Source organism: Buteo buteo, chromosome 7 (genome assembly GCF_964188355.1).
Source record: "Buteo buteo chromosome 7, bButBut1.hap1.1, whole genome shotgun sequence".
Taxonomy (NCBI): domain Eukaryota; kingdom Metazoa; phylum Chordata; class Aves; order Accipitriformes; family Accipitridae; genus Buteo; species Buteo buteo.
Genome location: NC_134177.1, coordinates 20,448,283 through 20,466,587, shown reverse-complemented (window position 1 = coordinate 20,466,587; position 18,305 = coordinate 20,448,283). Strand labels below are relative to the sequence as shown.

General features: G+C 48.7%; 1 protein-coding gene across 1 annotated transcript; it reads right to left on the bottom strand.

The window, feature by feature from the left end:
- Positions 1 to 364: 364 nt before the first annotated feature.
- Positions 365 to 5,857, bottom strand: CCDC195 (coiled-coil domain containing 195). The gene is made up of 3 exons (XM_075033258.1): positions 5,608 to 5,857; positions 4,039 to 4,300; positions 365 to 497 (listed from the first exon to the last, which is right to left on the bottom strand). Exons 1-3 carry the CDS (start codon positions 5,855 to 5,857, stop codon positions 365 to 367), a joined length of 645 nt encoding a protein of 214 aa, XP_074889359.1.
- Positions 5,858 to 18,305: the final 12,448 nt, after the last annotated feature.

Below are 18,305 nucleotides of genomic sequence, written 5' to 3'. Positions count from 1 at the left end.
ATCAGCAAACACAAGCAGTGACATGGCATCCGCCTTTTTTTGTGACACACACATGAAAACCAGCTTCAGCACCCTGTTTACAGCAGTCCCAAGGTAAAGGATTCCTGAGACATGTTGCACAGAAGCTACTTTGCGGAGGTACCTTTGCTATCGTGTGGCTTCATCACGGTGTATGGGCTTCCAGCCGGCTTTGTCATGTCTTCCATTTCCATGCTGAACATCAGGCCAGTGACCCGAAACACAGGCCGGGTGGTTCTCTGCAGGCATCCTGCCAAAGTGTTTTGCAGGAAAGGAACCTGACACACAGCTATCATTTAAGGCCAATTTATCTCAAGAATCAATGGGCCTTTAAAAATTCACCAGCTCACATATCCTTTTCAGCGATGGTGGTTAACTGTTTTGTGCTCTGATTTTGTGGGCTTTTGAGGGAACTTTGCTTTTCAGCATATGATGACATGTCCATTGGTAAGAGGAAACTAACGGCCTTTACTTTACCCCTGGAGAAAAATGAGAAAGCATTATGAGGATTACAAACATATAAAAGGTGCAAAGAAAGTAAAAAACCCAGCAAGCAAAAGGTAAATGCTTTCAGCACTTGCACGCTGCACGGAGGCAGGATTTCATGCCCTGCTGGGACAGGGTTCACACGGTCTTCCCAAGGGACAAAGCATGGTGTGGCCTGCCTGTCTGTCCATCTGCTGGAAGCATCTGCCTTTCTCCATTGAGCCTCACATCTCTCTATCAGTGCCCGATGCGTCTGCACAAAGCTACATGCGTACAGAACCCTTAGGGTGCACGTGCACCCACATGGACCCAGGGGGTCCTTCAGTGGCTTTATCTTTATATGCATCAGTACCCAGCTACTGGAAGCGGGTGAGAACAGCTGTTTCCAAGTGGTGAGTGTGCGTGTGATAAATTACAACGGCTGTGAAAGCAAAGGGAGAAACACGCTCCTTTACGTGTCCCAAAACCGGTTGGTTTGGCAAGTAAAGGGATTGGGTTTTGCAGAGTTTTGGTTTTTGTTCTGACTGTCCTCTGTGATGGCTATCAGCTCACTCAGACCCATCAGGCGCACAAGGAAAGAAAATCAAGAAACTGTGAAAGTATTTATTGAGGGTTACTGGGGGGTGTCCTGCAGAGCAGAGAACCACCGTGATTTCCTTGCCCCTTCCCACCTGCCAATTAGACCTGTCTCACTGGAAGGTGAAACCATCAAGCCTGAACACCCCAATGGTGACATTTGTACCAAACAGGCCTTGTACCTTTTGTAATTTTAATATAATAGCCCTGAAAACAGTTCTCAGCCTCTCTTATCCTGCCTAAAGTATTCAAATATTTAGTCTTTCTTTTTATTTACCAAAAAAAGTGGGAATCATGTGGTATAAATAATGCTTTAGCATTGTTGTGGTTTAACCCCAGCTGGTAACTAAGCACAACACAGCTGCTCACTGACTCCCCCTGGCCCCAGTGGGAGAGAATCAGGGGGGGAAAAAAAAAGGTAAAACTCGTGGTTGAGATAAGAACAGTTTAGTAGAACAGAAAGAAAGAAACTAATAATGATAATAGTAACAATAATAAGATGACAATAATAATAATAATAAAAGGATTGGAATATACAAAACAAGTGATGCTCAGCACAATTGCTCACCACCCACTGACTGACACCCAATTAGCTCCCCAGCAGCAATCCCCCCAGGCCAACTCTCCCCACCCCGCCAGTTTATATACTGGCTGTGACGTCCCATGGTATGGAATACCCCTTTGGCCAGTTTGGGTCAGCTGTCCTGGCTGTGTCCTCTCCCAACTTCTTGTGCCCCTCCAGCCTTCTTGCTGGCTGGGCACGAGAAGCTGAAAAATCCTTGACTTGGTATAAACACTACTTAGCAACAACTGAAACCATCAGTGTGTTACCAACATTCTTCTCATACTGAACCCAAAACATAGCACTATACCAGCTACTAGGAAGACAATTAACCCTATCCCAGCCAAAACCAGGACAAGCATACATGAATGAAAATGTTGCAGACATGCAAATTAGTGATGATTCGTTAGTAGTGCTGTTATTTTATTACTTGGATGCAACTGCACTCTAGATCAATCCAAGGTCATACTTCTACAGAATTAATTTGAAAGCAAAAATATTCAGCATCACATATAGGATTATAGCTTTGGAGCAAAATGTGAGAAAACTACAATAAACGATGACTAGGAAAACCTGACGTGGACCAGCATGCTAGGAAGCAAAGATGTCATCAGTGTAAAAAAATTAAGCTTAATTAGCTCACTGAACTCATTGCCACAAATATTTCCTACTAGTTAAGAGCTTACTAAGATTACTGTCTGTGTTAGGTCTTTGTGTATATAATGGAAGCATCCACCATTACGACCAGAAAATATATTAAACTTTTTTTGTATATGAAACACAAAGCTTTATGCTTCAGGATATCACCCAGTCTGCTGAGGAGGTTAGGTAAAAAGCTCTTTCCATAGCCATTTCTTCTCCTAAAGCAGCCAACACTGAGTGGACATGAGTCACAGTGCCACACTCACCGCTGTTCAGAGCTGACAAGGCAGCTCTAAAGATAGCAATAAAATAATCATTGCCATTCCTTTGGCCGCTGCGAAACCGGTGCTTTTAAACCTGTAGGTCCCAAGGCATTAGTTGTAATAGCTCTATGTTGCTATTTTGATTGCTCTGAAAGCTCTCTTTCCCCTTAGGAGAAAGCAGCAGCATTTGTCGTTGCTGTTCCTGCTCCCACATGCTGACCCCGTGTTTCCTAACACACACGCTTTCCACGTGAGCTGGCTTCAGGGCGAACCTCTCAGAAGTGTTTATGTGCACAGAGAGTCTTAAATTTCCCTGAAGGCAGTGGAGCATATGCTGAAATCCAGAGTTACAGGGTCAGGGTGCTTTAGAAAATGATACGAGTTCACTGCCAGGGACTAAATTTAGGCGTTTAAATGCTGTAAAATATCTGACCCTCAAATGTCCTTACAAGAAAACCTAGATGCCTATGAAAACTTGACCTCGTTGTCCCCTCCAGACTCTCAGCAAGGAGCTGGGCTCCTAACTGGGTTTGCACGGGGAGCGTGAGGGGCTGTGCACTGGTCTGCTCTGAGGACGTGTTGCTGCGCGAGAGTGGCACAGAGCAAAAGCTGACACGATGTGCCATGCGGACGGGTACGTCAGCGCAGGTAACACAACCCACTACGGCCGTGCAGCCCCTGAGCAGAGGCCACTGGAGTCCTGCCCTAGGACACGCATGGGCGGCAGACCCATGGGCTTCTCCCTATTCAAATGCACGTGCTTTGAGGCCATTTGGACTCTTTTCCTTTTGAGCACGGCACGATCAGCACTAAAACCAGCAACCGACATGGATTCCCAGGGTGTATACATCAGTACCAGGAGATGACAAGGGCTATTGTGTATCACAGTCTCATTATTGGTGCTTCTACCTTTGATTGTTGCCCTGTGTTGGAAAGTTGCTCATCGATGAGCAGAGACATGCGGGGCTTGTCCAGCAGCCATTTCACTTAATTTAGAAGCTGTCCTGAGAGTATTTTTCTCAAGGCTGAAAGCATTAACATGTAATGCTCCAATTATAGGGGAAATGTGATACAGTGCATCTAAATCCATGAACCATATTAATCACACTTTCAAAAGCATAGTTCAGAGTTCCTTGATATCTCCATGCTTTTCATTCAAAGTTTAAAAAGCCCTTTCAATTTTAGCTTGTCAGAATAACACATCAAGCTGCAAAACTCTGCCTGGCTTTAACAGAGGGAAGATTTCAACCCCTTTCCCTCTCCCCTCAGCCTCACCTTTGTGGTAAATTTAAACTGCTAACTCCGGCAATCTTCACGTGTTGCAAGGAGGAGCAGGACCACCTACCCAAAAGAGGTCTCCCGTCTGCTCAATGCCATGTATGTTTGAACAAAGATTTTGCTGATAACGAACCAAAACCCAAAGCAATGTCCATATATGTTACTAGGTGAAACCTGCAACCAGGCAATGCTGTGAAGGCAAACCGAACCTACCTGCACTTACAGACGTGCTCCTGAAACAGCTTCATTTGGCTGGAATGACTGTAGGAGAGACGGGTGGCTGGCGCTTTTTCAAGCCCTTTCCCCTCCCCGCTGGTGAGCTGTGCTGCCCCAGGAGGGGCTGGTGGCCGGGCACTGCCCGGTGTGTCCCGGAGCCCATTGCTCGGAGGCCTCTTGCCGGCCCGGTGAGACCTCGTGCTGGAAGGGGCGGGCGCCGGTGAAGCGGTGCAGTAGCGCCGCACAGTCATGGTGGTATCTGAGCAGCAGAGACAAAAGCAGAGGTAGGAACAACAATAATAATGAGAATTCAGATATCCTCTAGATATCGCCTAGAAGGCATCTGGAGAGGAAAAGCCACAAGGTTGGAAAGCACTTTGCACATCTTTCATGCTCCACCAGAAGACCACAGTCAGCTATTCCCAAGCTGACGACACCCATAGCCACCAGCAGCCCCAGTGTAAGAGGCCCTCGGGTTAGTAACCTGACCACTGGGCTTGGCAGTAAGCATTACTCGATTGCAGCGCTCATCTAGGTTCACTGTAAATCCACTAGTACTGTTCAGCCTCTCATCTCGTTCATTTTCATAGACTTGTCTCTGTCAAAACTTGCGGGGGCATTTCTCCACAGCCCAGACCTCTCCAGGAGGCTGGTTCAGGGCCAAGGCTAGGTCAGCCACCAGACCTGTGGAGCACGTGGACTGCAACGGCAGCTGCAACTCATAACACACACCGTACTAAGGCCAAGAAGTTGTGTTAGTGAAGCAGTTTTCCAGAGGGCTGGACGTGACAGACACCAGACAAGGAAGCGGGAGGCCTCAAGCATGTATGATACCTAACAGCCTGACCCCTGCCAGTAACCACATTTAATTCTAGGTAACTACGTCTCACCAAACAATATTTTGCTCTAATTCCTGCTATTAAATCCTCCAAAAGTCCCAAACAGAATTCTGTAACTGCGGTATATTTCTATTTTTCCCCCCTCTGATAAAATTGCGAAGAGAGTGTATTCCTATACATTGGCCCCTCTCTCCCTCAGCCAAAACTAACTGCATTATCTGCAAAAAGAAACTGCACATCTGGCACAATGTATGCAACCCATCGCTATTTGTTACCATTTGTAGAGTTTTTCTCATCTTTTACTAAGGCAAGAGAGGTTACGGCACAATCACAACTGTTGGTCCTTTTCTGTCTCGAACAGACAGGGGACAGGCATGGGCAAGATAGTCCATCCCCATGAAAACTCAAAGCTGTAGGTCAAATTCTGCTTAAACAAAGACAAACTGAGCTCTTTGAGTTGAACTCTTTGCTTGAGCAGCAGCAAAATACTCCACTAAGCTCAGCTTGGGGGATGCAGGTAACCCCCTAAAAAGATCAGAGTGAGACACCCGGTTAAGGTGGTTTTGGGTGTGGGCATTGAAGGAGGCCACAGCACTTCCATTAAGTTAACCAGACAGCCAGTGAGCGGCTGTCATCTCCCATTCCCTGCAGACCGTAACAGATGGGCTGCGAGATCCTGCAGGGGCAGCACACACGGGGGCCACGGACAGCCCTGGCTCTTCGGTACCTGTCTGCTCCTCTGGTGCCGGAGCAGGACCAGCCACGATGCTTCCATGCAGCGATGCTGGAGAGCCAGCTGGTCCTTCCCCATCATCGTCAAGGCTCCTCGCCTCACCATTCCCATCTCCCTCCGGTAGCACAGCTCTCTGCCCGCAGACCTGCAGCTCTCCCCTCAGGGCCCTGTTCTCCCTCTCCAGCTTGTTGATTTGGGAACGCATCTTGCGGATGACCTGGAGGAGGTGCGCATTTCCCTCCATGGTCCCACACCACGCAGCAAGGCTCCCCGCTCCCCCCACAAAGCGCCTGCCCTGTGGAGAAGCTCCTAAGCCGGTGGCGGGCGGTCCCTGCCCTTAAAAGCCTCCGGACAATAGGAGTCCCTCCCCGGACGCAGGGCTGGAGCCAGCTCCCACCACCAGGAAGGCTGGACTGAGACATCAGGTTACTAAGGGAGGGCCCATGATTTATTCATTCAGGGTCTCGTTTTTCAGAGCAGAGCTGGCCTCTTACACGCTGCACAAATCACTGTCAGCACAGTATCGCTGTGTCATTGGAAAACCCTCCTGCCCCTTCGCTTGCCTTGGGCTTTGGTTTTCTCCAAAAGCACCAAGGAGGACAGAGCCCATTTCCTTTGGTTTACCTGAAAAGGCCAGCGATCGCCTCCATGACACAGAGGGAGGGCTCACTCTTTGCTGGGCAGCAATTCATCTGTCCCTTAACACTGGGTGAATTACTCATTTTTGCTCTATGCATCTGGAAAGAATTAGTGATTTCTCGAAGGAAAATTAAATTTCCAAACGAAAGCTGATATGGTGCAAGACCCCCGCTATTAATGAAGAACACCAACAGCTACGCTGGGCAAGCAGGTAAACTAAAGCTTTCCTGAAAGGGTGCAGCACAGCCCACTGCCCCTTCCCAGGCGCCCGGGGAGGCTTGCTGGAGTGGAATGCCTCCACCAGCATCCCGGGAACGTAAGGAGAGGCAGCCTGGGCATGAATCTTGCATTAGGAAGGGAACACAATCCTCTGTGCTGCTTTCATCACCTAGTCCCTAAAGTGATCTCTCTGCTGGCAGTAAAATGCAAAAACCTGTGGAACATCCTTCCCACCCCGGCCAACTTACTTCAAAATACAAAACTGAGAATGCCAGAAAGCCAGCAGGAAAAAAGCCAGCAGGAAAATAATTTAACACACCTTTTGCTTTAGAGACCATTCCCTTTCTGGTAGCTCAACAGTGACTCAGGAATATCTGAGAAAAAAAAGACCTTTCAGCTGTGTGCACTTCACTGCCTTGCTGCTGGAGGAAGAAAGGAAAGCTGGTGCGAGATGCTTGAAACAAGATGTGACTCAATGTTATTTTTTCCAGAGGATGACAGGGAAGGACTACTGTGAAGAAGCCATCGGGTCTGCGAGGAAGCGCTGCTGCCCAGCAGCTACTGGGAAGTTGGGCAGAAGCTGCTGGAATTGAGAGAAGAAGAGGGATGCAGGCAAGGAGTTTTGCCCTCGGGCATGTTCCCATGTGGGCAGTGCTGCCTTCTCGGGAGCAGCATCCTCAAAAAGCGCTTCATAAGGATGAAGTGGTTCCTGTAGTTCACACTGCGCTCGCTCCCCTCTCTGACCTACAGCAACACGCCGTGCCTAGCAAGGGCAGGTGGGACTTGCTGCAAGACCTGCAGGAATATGGAGCTATGCTGATTTTTCCAGTGAGACAGGCACGAGGCTGGGGACCGCGAGCCATGGGAGTCACAGGCAGTCCTGCTGTCACCTCCCAGGAACACCTCCAGAGGCCTCCGCGCAGTTCAGGCTGAGTGCAGAGAGGTGACATGACTATGAGTTTTTGGGCTACAAACAAAGCCCACAGCATCCATGATCTTTTGTGAAATCACAGTGCAAGGGGAAGGGCATGTCAGGCCCTGCTGTGTTTCCCCTGCCCGCTGCGGGGCTGGCGGCAGTCTGGGCTCGACGTGCTGGCATTAATCTTGGCAAAGCTCCTGGTGGGTCGCGGCTGTCCTCTCTCCAGCCCATCCAGATTGCATCAACAAGAAGCACCAGCTTATACTAAGTTTTTTCTTCTGCTCCAGAGTGGTGCATGTCGCTGAAGGCGTAATAACATACAAATGGGAAGGAGGGGGCAAAGCTGGGCTCAGAGATGAACTTGGACCCAGGCTTAAATAGCAGCACAGGTGCCCCTGTGCTGGGGACAATGTGTGGTGAGCAAAACTACTGGAACTGAAATACAAATCCTCTCCATTTTGGAGTCAGCCAAGGACAAAAAACATAGCAGCGACTGTCCAGTGTTGGTTTCAAATTTACATTTCTGTTTCTCCAGCAAGTGGATCAGGTACTGGAACGGTGACAGCACTCACGTGTAATTATAATATCACTGCTGATCCTGCAGCTGACAGGTTCGGATGGGCAGAGGATGCTTGCCAGCACAGCAATTAGCTTACCCCGGCTGCAACTGAAGACATCTGCTCCTCTGATCCCATGCCCGCTGCTGCACTGGAACCAGACCAGAGCAGACACGGACCTTTTGTTGTACCAGCGACTTCTGAGGAAACGACGTTTGTCTTGTAACCTCGTACTGCTTCTCCCGCTGCCATTCCTGCCCAGGCACTGACGAGCAGGGAGGCAGACAAGTCAGGAGTTTTGTACAATGAAAAGCTGGCAAAGCTAGGTTTGCCACTGCGCTGGTCAGGACATTCCCTGTAATCAGAGCAAGCCCCATGCATGCAACCTTGTATTTGTAAATTCAGTGGGGTCCAAGACGTGTGCCTGCGCTGCTGGATCCGTGGGCTCCGCCTGCCACGGGTGGGAGACACACTTGGTGCCTCTTCGCTGTGGCACACTCATAGACTGCCTGTTTTGGCAGGCAATATGTTCAGTGTACCTTCCTGTGCCTACTACAAACACCTATAGCTGTGTGGTTTTTGATGTGAAACACTTAAAGTCATTTAACAGAAAGGACGGAGTTTCTCACACCTGAGCTGCTTTGGCAAGTTGTGCTTGGTAGGACATGGACTTGGGTAAAATTGTATTCACTTTCAGTCATATTCAAACCTCTCCACCAGGAAGAATAACCAAACACAGAGATGGAGTTTCTGGCAGCTGCTGGGCTCAAGCAGCCCCACAGCAATACCCGTATGTGACTGCTGGAGCATGTGCTGTGTTTCAGTGGACTGTCTGAACTGCATACCAAGTAGCATTGCAACAGAAAACCTGCAAAAAAAAGGCAGAAGCCTTGCAGAGTAGCTTCATCCAAAACTGGTAGGAGCTCAGCTCTTTATTCTGTCACTACTTCATATTCTGCAGCTCCCTGCCTGACACGGTAACATGAGATACTTGTGCATGTACGTGGCTGCTGCAGGGGGTCCCCGGGGAAGAGGCTACACTGTGAGCAGAGAAGGTACGTTGTGAAACCTGCTGTCAGCAGAAAATGGCACCTGCACAGCTACTGCTGATGCTGAACAGTTTTTCTAGCTCTCTTGCTTGCCAAATCTGCTGTCTTGCTCCCCTGAAGGTTAGAGAGAGAAAAAAAACCAAAAAGGACTCATTGCTACAAACCAAAATTATTATTTTTTTCAAATCACAATATTTTGTCCTTGAAAAGCCACCAGCAGCGCGTGGATATTTTTTACGACACGCTGCCTGGCATCGTACTCCTCCTAACCCGTAGACTTCCATCCTTATGACACTCTGCTTCCCCTCCGACGCATCCGCTAGCTGCCGCACCTTCACCCCCGCCTGCCACCAGGCACCACATCACACCAGGGCTCCGGCACCTTGGCTGAGGACCAGCAATGCTGCATCGCATCTCCAGCCTCGCTGCGACGGGCTGGAGGAGAAGCACAGCAGCCTGCCCGCCCTGCTGTGTAACTCACAGGGAAAGCCGGGGAAGAGAGCGGCTCACAGCTCCATCATCCCTGCACCCAGCCTGAAGCCAGATCTCCGTCGGGGCGGGAGTCTCCAGGGAAGGTTTGCTGTTAGCAGCTGTGAATGTCAGCAGTGCTGGATTTATTCAGCCTATAAAAAATTACTAAGCAAAAGCATGACAGCAGCACTAGTCAGGGTCAATGTCAAATTCTTCCTATTGCCACTGTGCGAGAACATCGCTGTGCCCTGAGTCCTGGCTTGATTTCTGACTCTATGTTTTATGCTTCATTATGGTGCAAAAGAGCCTAATTCTCTCCTGAATCTATCTATACAACTTAAGGAGGTAATAAAATAATATTTCAGTGGATTTAAAAATTAATAAAGAAATGTTTTTTAGTGTGTTGATTCTGTTTTGCTGATGTACGCTTTTGATTATTTTGCTCCTGTACAGCTGAGGGGATCGAACAGGTTTAATGTCAAAATTTGATCCTATATTAGCCTTCTTGCTTAATTCTCAGCGGCTGCCCCATTTTAATCAGGAGATAAACTTATATTTTTCCCTGTTTTCATTTTTTATTTCTGCACTTTCACTCTTCTCAAAGTTTAGACATTTAGACCTTTAGACATCTAAATTATCCTTATGCTTTACTTGGCCAGTCCTATAGCTTGAGTCTCAGCAGAAGGTTTGAGATTGATGCTCTACTCGAATATGTTTTCTTCCAAGCACTTGAGTAACAGCTTGAACACGGTGGGACATGCAACACAGTCTACCAGGCCCTTGCTCACCTAAGCCCCGTGTGCCAGCAGCCGTCGGAGCTGGCTTCAGCGTCCCCACAGGCGCTGCCCTGCCAGGCCAGGTCACATCTTGCTTTGAACGAACTTCATCTGCAAATGCTCAGCCACGCAAAGAAATTCCTCGTAGCGGAAGGATTCGACAGAGAAGATTTCGCAGCACAAATCGAAAACATTCTAATAATCGGACAAAACAGATCAGCCCCTAAAGTTTGCTGATCACGTCTGTGTTCAATACAATGTCCTGATGTGCCCTGGCCACGCGTTCCCCGGGGAGAGCGCTGCTCTCGGCCCCATCCTGCCGGGCTGCGTGCCCCCACCCGAGGGGTACGTGCCCCCAGGGCCACCGCTCCTTCCTCGGCCAGCCTGGCTTCCTCGCCAGAGCCGAGCTGCCACGGCGAAGGCAGGTACAGGAGCTCGTACCGATTTCTACAGCAGCGCCTCAGGCCTTCACCGCAGCAATCGGCTAATTATTCACTGGCTAAATTCACCGCAGGGCTGTTTGGAGTGCCCCTGGTTTTAGCCGTGGGAATACCTTCCCCTCCTCCGAGCCAGCATCAGCTGAACGGAGGAACCCGGAGGCCCATTTTGGTACGTTCTCACAATGACAAATGTTGACAAATTTCCATGCGTACTCTGAAAAGTGTGAATTTTGGCTCCAAGCTATCGCACAGTCGAAATCTGCTCTTCCTAAGGCCCTTCTGGAGGACAATGGCAAGGTATGGTGGTGCTGGGGCACCCGCGTGAGCGGGGTGCCAGTGCTACCACGCCAGCAGGCAGATGGCTGCCCTCCCTGCTTCGGGATGTCACCCAGAACCGCAGCCCCCCCACGCTGTGAAGGAAACCCCTTTTTCCACCCGTGCAAAAGGGCCGAGACAGTGCCCTTGCACGCACAGCTCAGCGGGGGCGCAGCAGCAGCTCCTGTAAAGCCGCCCCAGCCGAGGGCGAGATGCTCCCGCGCCTACCGGGCACGCCTGCTGCCCCGGCTGTGCCAGCCCCACCGCCCCCCACGGGAGCCGCCTTCCCGGCCCCGGCACCTCGCCAGGCCACGAACAGCAACTGACACGCGTCACTTCTGCACGACGCTGTTTTTCTGAGCGCGCTTGGGCAGCAATTTCCCGGCAGAACGAACGTTACCCAGTGGATTGGCAGGATGAGCCCGAGAAGGCGGTCGCAAGTCTGCATCGGCGCTCTCCCCTTGACATTGAAGCGGGGAGAAGAAATGCAGCAGCAATCCGAGGGAGGGGGACATGGGCTGCCTTTGGGGCCCGGACACGACCAGCAGCGTTTGGGGAGGAAGCGGGGAGCAGGAGGGCAGACCGCGTGGAAACGTTCACCAGCATCACGTGTAGCCGGGAGCGAGAGAGTATAAAGCTGGCTGCTTTTTATACTTGAATGAAATCTTGCCTTACATTCATGACTAATTAAATGCTCCCTTTTAACGACGTCTAGCAGTGACTTTCGCTCACGCTGGGTGCAGCGAGGCAGCTGTGGGGAGTGAGCTGCACAACCTCCCAGAAGAAAACAAGATGTCAAAAATTAATTAATGTTTAAAGCATTCTCAGGTTTCATAATCTAATTAGATAATGATGGCACAAAGAAAGTTGATTAGTCTATTTAACAGGTAATTGTTTAACTTGCTAATGTCCATTAAGCATCCTTTTTCTTTTGCAAGGACCATTTGCCTGACCGTGCCTTAACCCCCACAAATATGCAGGAAATCCCACACAAGCCTTGTTAAAAGAAAGCCCCGTGAGCACCCTGCTCGCTTCAGTGGCTGCAGGGAGCCAAGTACCGGTGCAACCCACTGAACACCTAGCTTGGCGTACACACCCCAATAATCTTGTTAGTGTTACTTTGATTTTGAGTATCCGAGCTTTCTGAAAGGGGTCTGATTTCCAGCAGGGGATGCTCAACACTTTCAAAAAACCAGGCTTAACCTGAACAGGGGAAATAGAAACTCGGAGATATATGAGTCACATCCGAAAACCTTGGCTACGGTTTTGGACAGGGCTGGCAGTGAATGTTTCAAACTTTTCAGAGAGCACTTCAGGCCTCCATGTTGCATTTCCAAGCCTCTGGGTCTCTCTCCCTTTAAATGGATCCTCAAGTTAGTCGGGAATAATCAGAATTAATCTGTTTTATGCCAGCTCCCTGCAAGCACAACATATGCTACAGAGTACAAAACCATGTCTCATGCAAGAAAATCTGTATGCTCAGCTGGAGATTTTTGTAACTAGGAGCACGCAACTGGGCCCATAGTTACCTACACAGAGCTTGCGATAGCTTTCAAATTAAAACAAGCCGTCACCCATGGGAGATAGCCTCATGCAGAAAATCCATCCTAAAATTCAAAGTAATAATTATTTCTTACTCAGTTCTCCTTTCTCAAACAAAACATACCATATAAAATCTATGTGAGGGTATTTGTATCTATGTAGCTCTATATAGCACACCGTATGCAATCTGCGCAAATACATCTAAAACGTGACTCAGAGCTATAGGGGACATCACGTGGCATTTGAAGGTCACGAAAGCGTATCGCAGGGCAAGTAACACCCCTTAGCGGGTAAGTAACACCCTCATTTTTGTTAGAGAACAGCTGTGAATGATTATAGCTAACTGAGACAGCATATGGGGAGCACAGCTTAAAAAGCACACAGAAAATGCATCTTCTATAAAGCTGTGGGGTAATTAATTGGAAGAAAGGGAAATGTGCATTTCTTTGCTACTGTTCAGGGGGAGATGTTCATACTGAGAACTTCAAGATACTTGCTTTAGTGAGTAATGAAGAACCACATGAAGAACCTCAACAACCTGGACAGAAAAGTCAGTAATTATGATTACAGTTTTGCATTACTGAGAATTTTCAAAAAATACCTGCACATCGTCAACTTAATGAAGCGATACAACCACACACGTACCCCATGCGGACTATGACTCCTGGCCTGAAGGACACTCTTTACTAACTCCCACCTCAGTGGGCCTCAGGGATGCTCCCGAGGGCACGGGACATGAGTGGCTGCCCAGGATTGATCCCAAACCTCTGTTAAGCACAATTCCCTGCAGGGGCAGCAGGACCTCCTCCTGCAGCGCCGTGAGCCAGAACTGCTCGGGTGCCAACATTTCTGAATCTTGAGGCTATACGTGTAAAAGAGAAATACAGCCTACTAACTAGAGGCTCTCCCAAATAAGCTTTTACCATTGTGCCTTAAAACCACTTGTGACAACCTTCCCCTAATGCTGCTGGTTTCGCTGTCCTTTTTATTTTTTCCCCCATCTCCAAATACTCAAACACGTGCCTGGGAAGTAGGAAAGTTATTTGATATTTTCCATGGCTAATATTTCACCAAGGAACTGTGCTGGACTTCTCTTGAAACGAATAGTAATGTTCTCATTTCCTCCCTGAGCCGCCCTGCAGCCAACGGCTGCCCACAGCTGCTCTCTGCAGACTGCAAACAAAGAAGTGCTGGAAGTGGAAGGTCCCTCTGTGGGGGAGAGCCATAGGTGCCCAGGCTGGGGTCTGCACGCTCTGCTGCCGGCTGCAAGCCCACCCTGCCCCAGTGGCTACCTGGATCACCACCCCATCCACGCAGGGGCAAACTCTGTCCTGTCGCAGCCCCTGCTCCAGTAATGGCTTTGAGTGTCTGGTTTTCTTTTGATGTACATGCTGCTGCATGCACTGGGAAGAAGAGAGTTGGGTTTTGCAGCACTCCTCGCTGGGGTGAGCATCCCTGTCAGGGGCTGCCGCAGCCCCGGAGGGTGCTGGCGTGCCTAGGGAGGGCATGGCCAGAGGGACCAGCCTCATTTGGAGCAAACTCCGGCGCATCCCCGGTGTTAAAATGACTTATTCTGTTCAGTTTGAATTAGCAAATTATTTCAGTTGTGTTTTCCAGTAAGAAGGATTATATGTTTGAAGTATAGAAGAGATGTGATCCAGCCCCGAAGGAGGCAGCGGGAGCAGAGCTGTGTGAATTGCCACTACACGGGGTTTGTAACAAGGTGGGAGCCAACAACCCCGCCGCCTGGCGATCCAAGTGATGTGGCCTTGGCAGGTGCTGAGCTTGGAAACTGGATGGCTCCAGCACGTCTGATCTCTGGGCAGCACCGACCCACCGTCCTTAACTTTGGCACCTTTACATCTGCGTTCAAGCTTTGATCTCTCTCATGAGCCGTGCTCTGTCCTGCGCAGGCAGACCTGCTCTTCCTATCCGAGAGCTCACCCGGGAGAAGCCAAGCGGGTGCTCTCCTGCAGAGGAGCTGACCCATGGCAATTTTGGAGCCCGAAAGGCTCACAAGCAGGTTTTCTCTCCACTGTTGCACTGCGTATGCTCACCAGAGCAGGAGCTGTGCCCCTTCTCGTCAGGACGTACGTACTTGGGGACACCACAAAAGCAAAAAAACCCCTAACAAAATAACAAAAAGAAAATAATAGCCAAGAACATCAGATTTCCGATTAGTCTGTTTTGTGTCAGTTGGCTTTTACGTGTTGGTATAGCTTGCTGGCTCTTGCTGTCCCTTTCTGTCTCAGAGCAGCGATGTTCCATCAGCAAAGCTCCAGGATTTTATTGTAGGGTTAGCTGGGAGATCGTGGCTGCAGCCACTGCCCACTCAGCTCTGCAGGCAGTCCCGACAGCCTCGAGCTTCAATAGCTCCCGGTGCTTTCACGCCTTCTGTTTGCTCATTAGTTTCTGCTGCAATGACGAGTGCTTTGTTGCAATTGTTATTGTCAGCAGCGTTTCCAGCTCCCGCGTCAAAACGGGTTTGGGGAAATAACACACAGCAACAGACAACACAACCAGACGGCTAATCCCCACAACTGCAGGCAGCGCTACGTGGCCCGGCAGCCCTTTGTGCGTCCACAGCGATGCCCTGGGCCTGACTGACAGCCAGGAACCAAGGCCCCCCCAGCTAACCGCCTGCTGCACACCCCACCGGTGCGGAAGCTGCCCCAGCGGAGGCAGCAGCTCGCCTGCCTTCTGGGACGTCCCGGCTGCGGCCGCAGCAGGTCCTTGGGCAGCCCCTTCCTTACTGCAGGGAGGGCAGCTGGAGGAGAAACTCTGCCCGCTCTGCACCGCAGCCTCCCGAAAGCAAGACGAGGACAGGAGGAGCAGGAAACCTGTGTGGGCCGATGGGTCTGTGCCAGGCGGTGCCTGCTCGAGCAGCTCATCCTAAAGCAGAGGGGATACAGCAATGGTGAAGCTGAAAGTCCTTCCTGGTCATGATCATAGTTCTATATGGGCCTGGCTATTCTTTTTCTTTTGGATTGTTTATCTCAATGCGATTCTCCTAAATGAGAAACACATTCTACTTTTCTTTTTTTCTTCTTTTTTCCTTTCTTTTTCTGCAGCTTTGGATGCTTTTCTCAAAATCCTATTTCTCTGTTCCCATTCAATATTTGATTTCAATGTCCTTTAACTGCCACGGTTCAAAATTCACTTCGTGGCTTTAATTGCTTGTGAATGTGTAACTGATTATTTTTGCAATAATCTAAATATTATGAGAAAAGTCTTTTGCATGCATACCAAACTTGTTAAAGTTATGCATGCATTTAAATCCATAGCAGATACTTTTAAGATATCCCTGATAAATCATCTGTCTTGAAGGTTCATCCTCCCATATTAGTTACATCTGAAATACTTAGTCAGTCACCAGTTTTAAAAATGTTCAAAACTTTAGTAAAAGATACATGCAGCCTGATGCTTCTAAGCATGTGGGGCAACATTTTTCACACTGAGGTCTAAACATCTATGCTCAAAGCTACGCATGAATGTAATTTCACTTTTTCCCAGATCCAGGCCTGTGGCCGGGCAGCACAGGGCTGGCGTGTCTGGAGTACAAATGATACAGAACATCCTTCTGTTTCTCATTTGAATATTAAGAAAAAAAACCACAAAACCATCTCTGTTCAGGTCAACATTACGTTGCCAAAGTAACATCTCTTCAGTAGTGAATGTTAAGATATAATTACCCTGTAAGGAATGATTCCTATTAAACTTTTAATACATCTCCCTCTAATTGAAATTTTAGCCTTTGGTTGTGGTTGGGTGTCACTAAAGATGTGATTAAACATAAAATATGTATAAGGCTTAACTCCTTTTGAGGTGTTAGGAAAGCTCCCACTAAGTAACAAACATAAATAATTTCTTTTGCACTCTAAAAAGTTTTTAAAGTAGCTCGATTTAAGGCTAGTGCAGGAAGACCTCCTTCCTTAGATGAAAGGGAATCTTTCGCCAGCTTTGCCTACAGCAGCAGGGGCATGAGAGCCTTCTCCAGCTCAGCTTCACCCTCCGCCTTCCTGCCCCTTGTATCCCGCTCCCTCGCAGGGCTTCCGCTGCCCCAAACGTCCCCCTCTGCCACCTGCCTCTCCTCCGGCTCCGGCTGCCTCACAGTGTTCCTCTTCTGTGTCGTAGCTTCTCAGCCTGTGCTTAGAAGTCTTCTTACACAGAACTACCGGCCATGAAGCTATAATGGAGAAAAATGTAGACTTTCCTCTTACGCAGGTAATCTGAACGTGAGAGTTGAACATGACAAGTGTCAGCGAGGATATCAAGAATAGTCCTAAAGCAAACACTTGCGCATGTGTTATTATTTGCCTGTTAATAAACTCGCTCATAGCCTAAAAATCAGTCCTGTCCAACTTTCACCTGTAAAGGTAAATGTCTATGTAATTTCCACACTTATCAAGAACTTAGACAAAGACTTGAAGAAGTATGGGCAGCTGTTCTCCCCATCCTTCTTTCTTTCTTTTCTTCAAGCAGCACAACGAACAAAATTTTGATGCAGCGTTTCTCACCGCCACCTTTGTCCGGTCCCCTGGGACACCTGTGCTCAGGCCACCGAGGCCCTGCCCATCGTGCAGTAAAAATAAAACCTATGAATGTCAGCAGTGGGAAAGTGCATCTGCACTTGTACTTGTCTCCTTCCCTGAACTGCTCTTCTCCATGTGTTTTACCTGCCTTGAGCTGATTATTTGTGCATAAAAGAAAACAAGTGATGGAAGTTTTCTGTGTGGTTATTTTAAAATTGCCCCAATAATTGAAATAAAGCAAGTCCACAGAATCACATTCAAAAGTGATTGAAAAATAAACCCAGCCGTAAGAATACACTGTGAAATAACTCACTGGAGAAAACCTCAGCTCCGAGAACAGCTGACCATATTCTTGTGGTTGCCTTAGACAAAAGGAGTCTCAGAGCGGAGCTTTTGGCAGAAAAAAATTGGTGTAGACCTCACATAATCCTAAGAGTTTGAAAAGCAGCAATTGTATGAAAGAACCCTTTCTTACAGCGCTTGCTCTGTGGTGTGCAATGCCCATTGGGCATCAGCGTTTATAACACTGTTCAGTTCTGTGAAGGTTTCATTGCCCACGGATGGTGGTGGATGCGGGATTCAGTGCCAACACATCTAACTTCTGCAGTTTTGATGGCTGAATTTTATGGTGGTGAAGGGCTGAACGCCATCTTTGTAATAAACCTACAGCCTCACGTGCCTTCTGCATTTCTCTCATTCTCTCCTCCCAAACTCTGGGACAATCCATGGTTTAATGCTTTGTTTTCTTTCCCTGTTGTGGCCCTGGTTCAAAGCTAATGTTTGCTAATTGCTTTCATGCGACTATGTTGAAAGTGCTTCAACACAGCAGGAGACAAAAAGCCATCTGGAATAAGGACCCAGCTACACTCAAGCCTGAGCATCTCTCACACCAGCCATAAGGTAACAGCCAGAATATGGGCTGGATCTTCAAACCTCAGAGGTGGCTGCAGAGCTGGTGGCTTAAAACAAACCAAACCCCACAACACTTAGACTTACACATGAAACTCATTTTTGTGTGCAAGCCATTGGGAAAACAATCCAGGGATCTCCTTACCTCTGCTTTGCAGACCACAGCTTGGCTTCAGACCAGCCTGGTGTCAGCTTGCAACATTCCATCGGTGCAAACCATGCTTTTGCAATCTAGTTATTCCCAAAGACGCCCAACAGATTTAGTTGCTTAATTCTCGTGAGCATTAATTAGGAACAGTCTGCCTCCAGATCACCTTGATGGCT

Coding starts and splice junctions, on each gene's coding strand:
- CCDC195 (XM_075033258.1), bottom strand. CDS start 5,857: ATGGAGGGAAATGCGCACCTCCTCCAGGTCATCCGCAAGATGCGTTCC. Junction 4,301..5,607: donor GGCACCAGAGGAGCAGACAG/GTACCGAAGAGC, acceptor TCTGCTGCTCAG/ATACCACCATGACTGTGCGG. Junction 498..4,038: donor GAGCACGTCTGTAAGTGCAG/GTAGGTTCGGTT, acceptor ATTTTTCTCCAG/GGGTAAAGTAAAGGCCGTTA.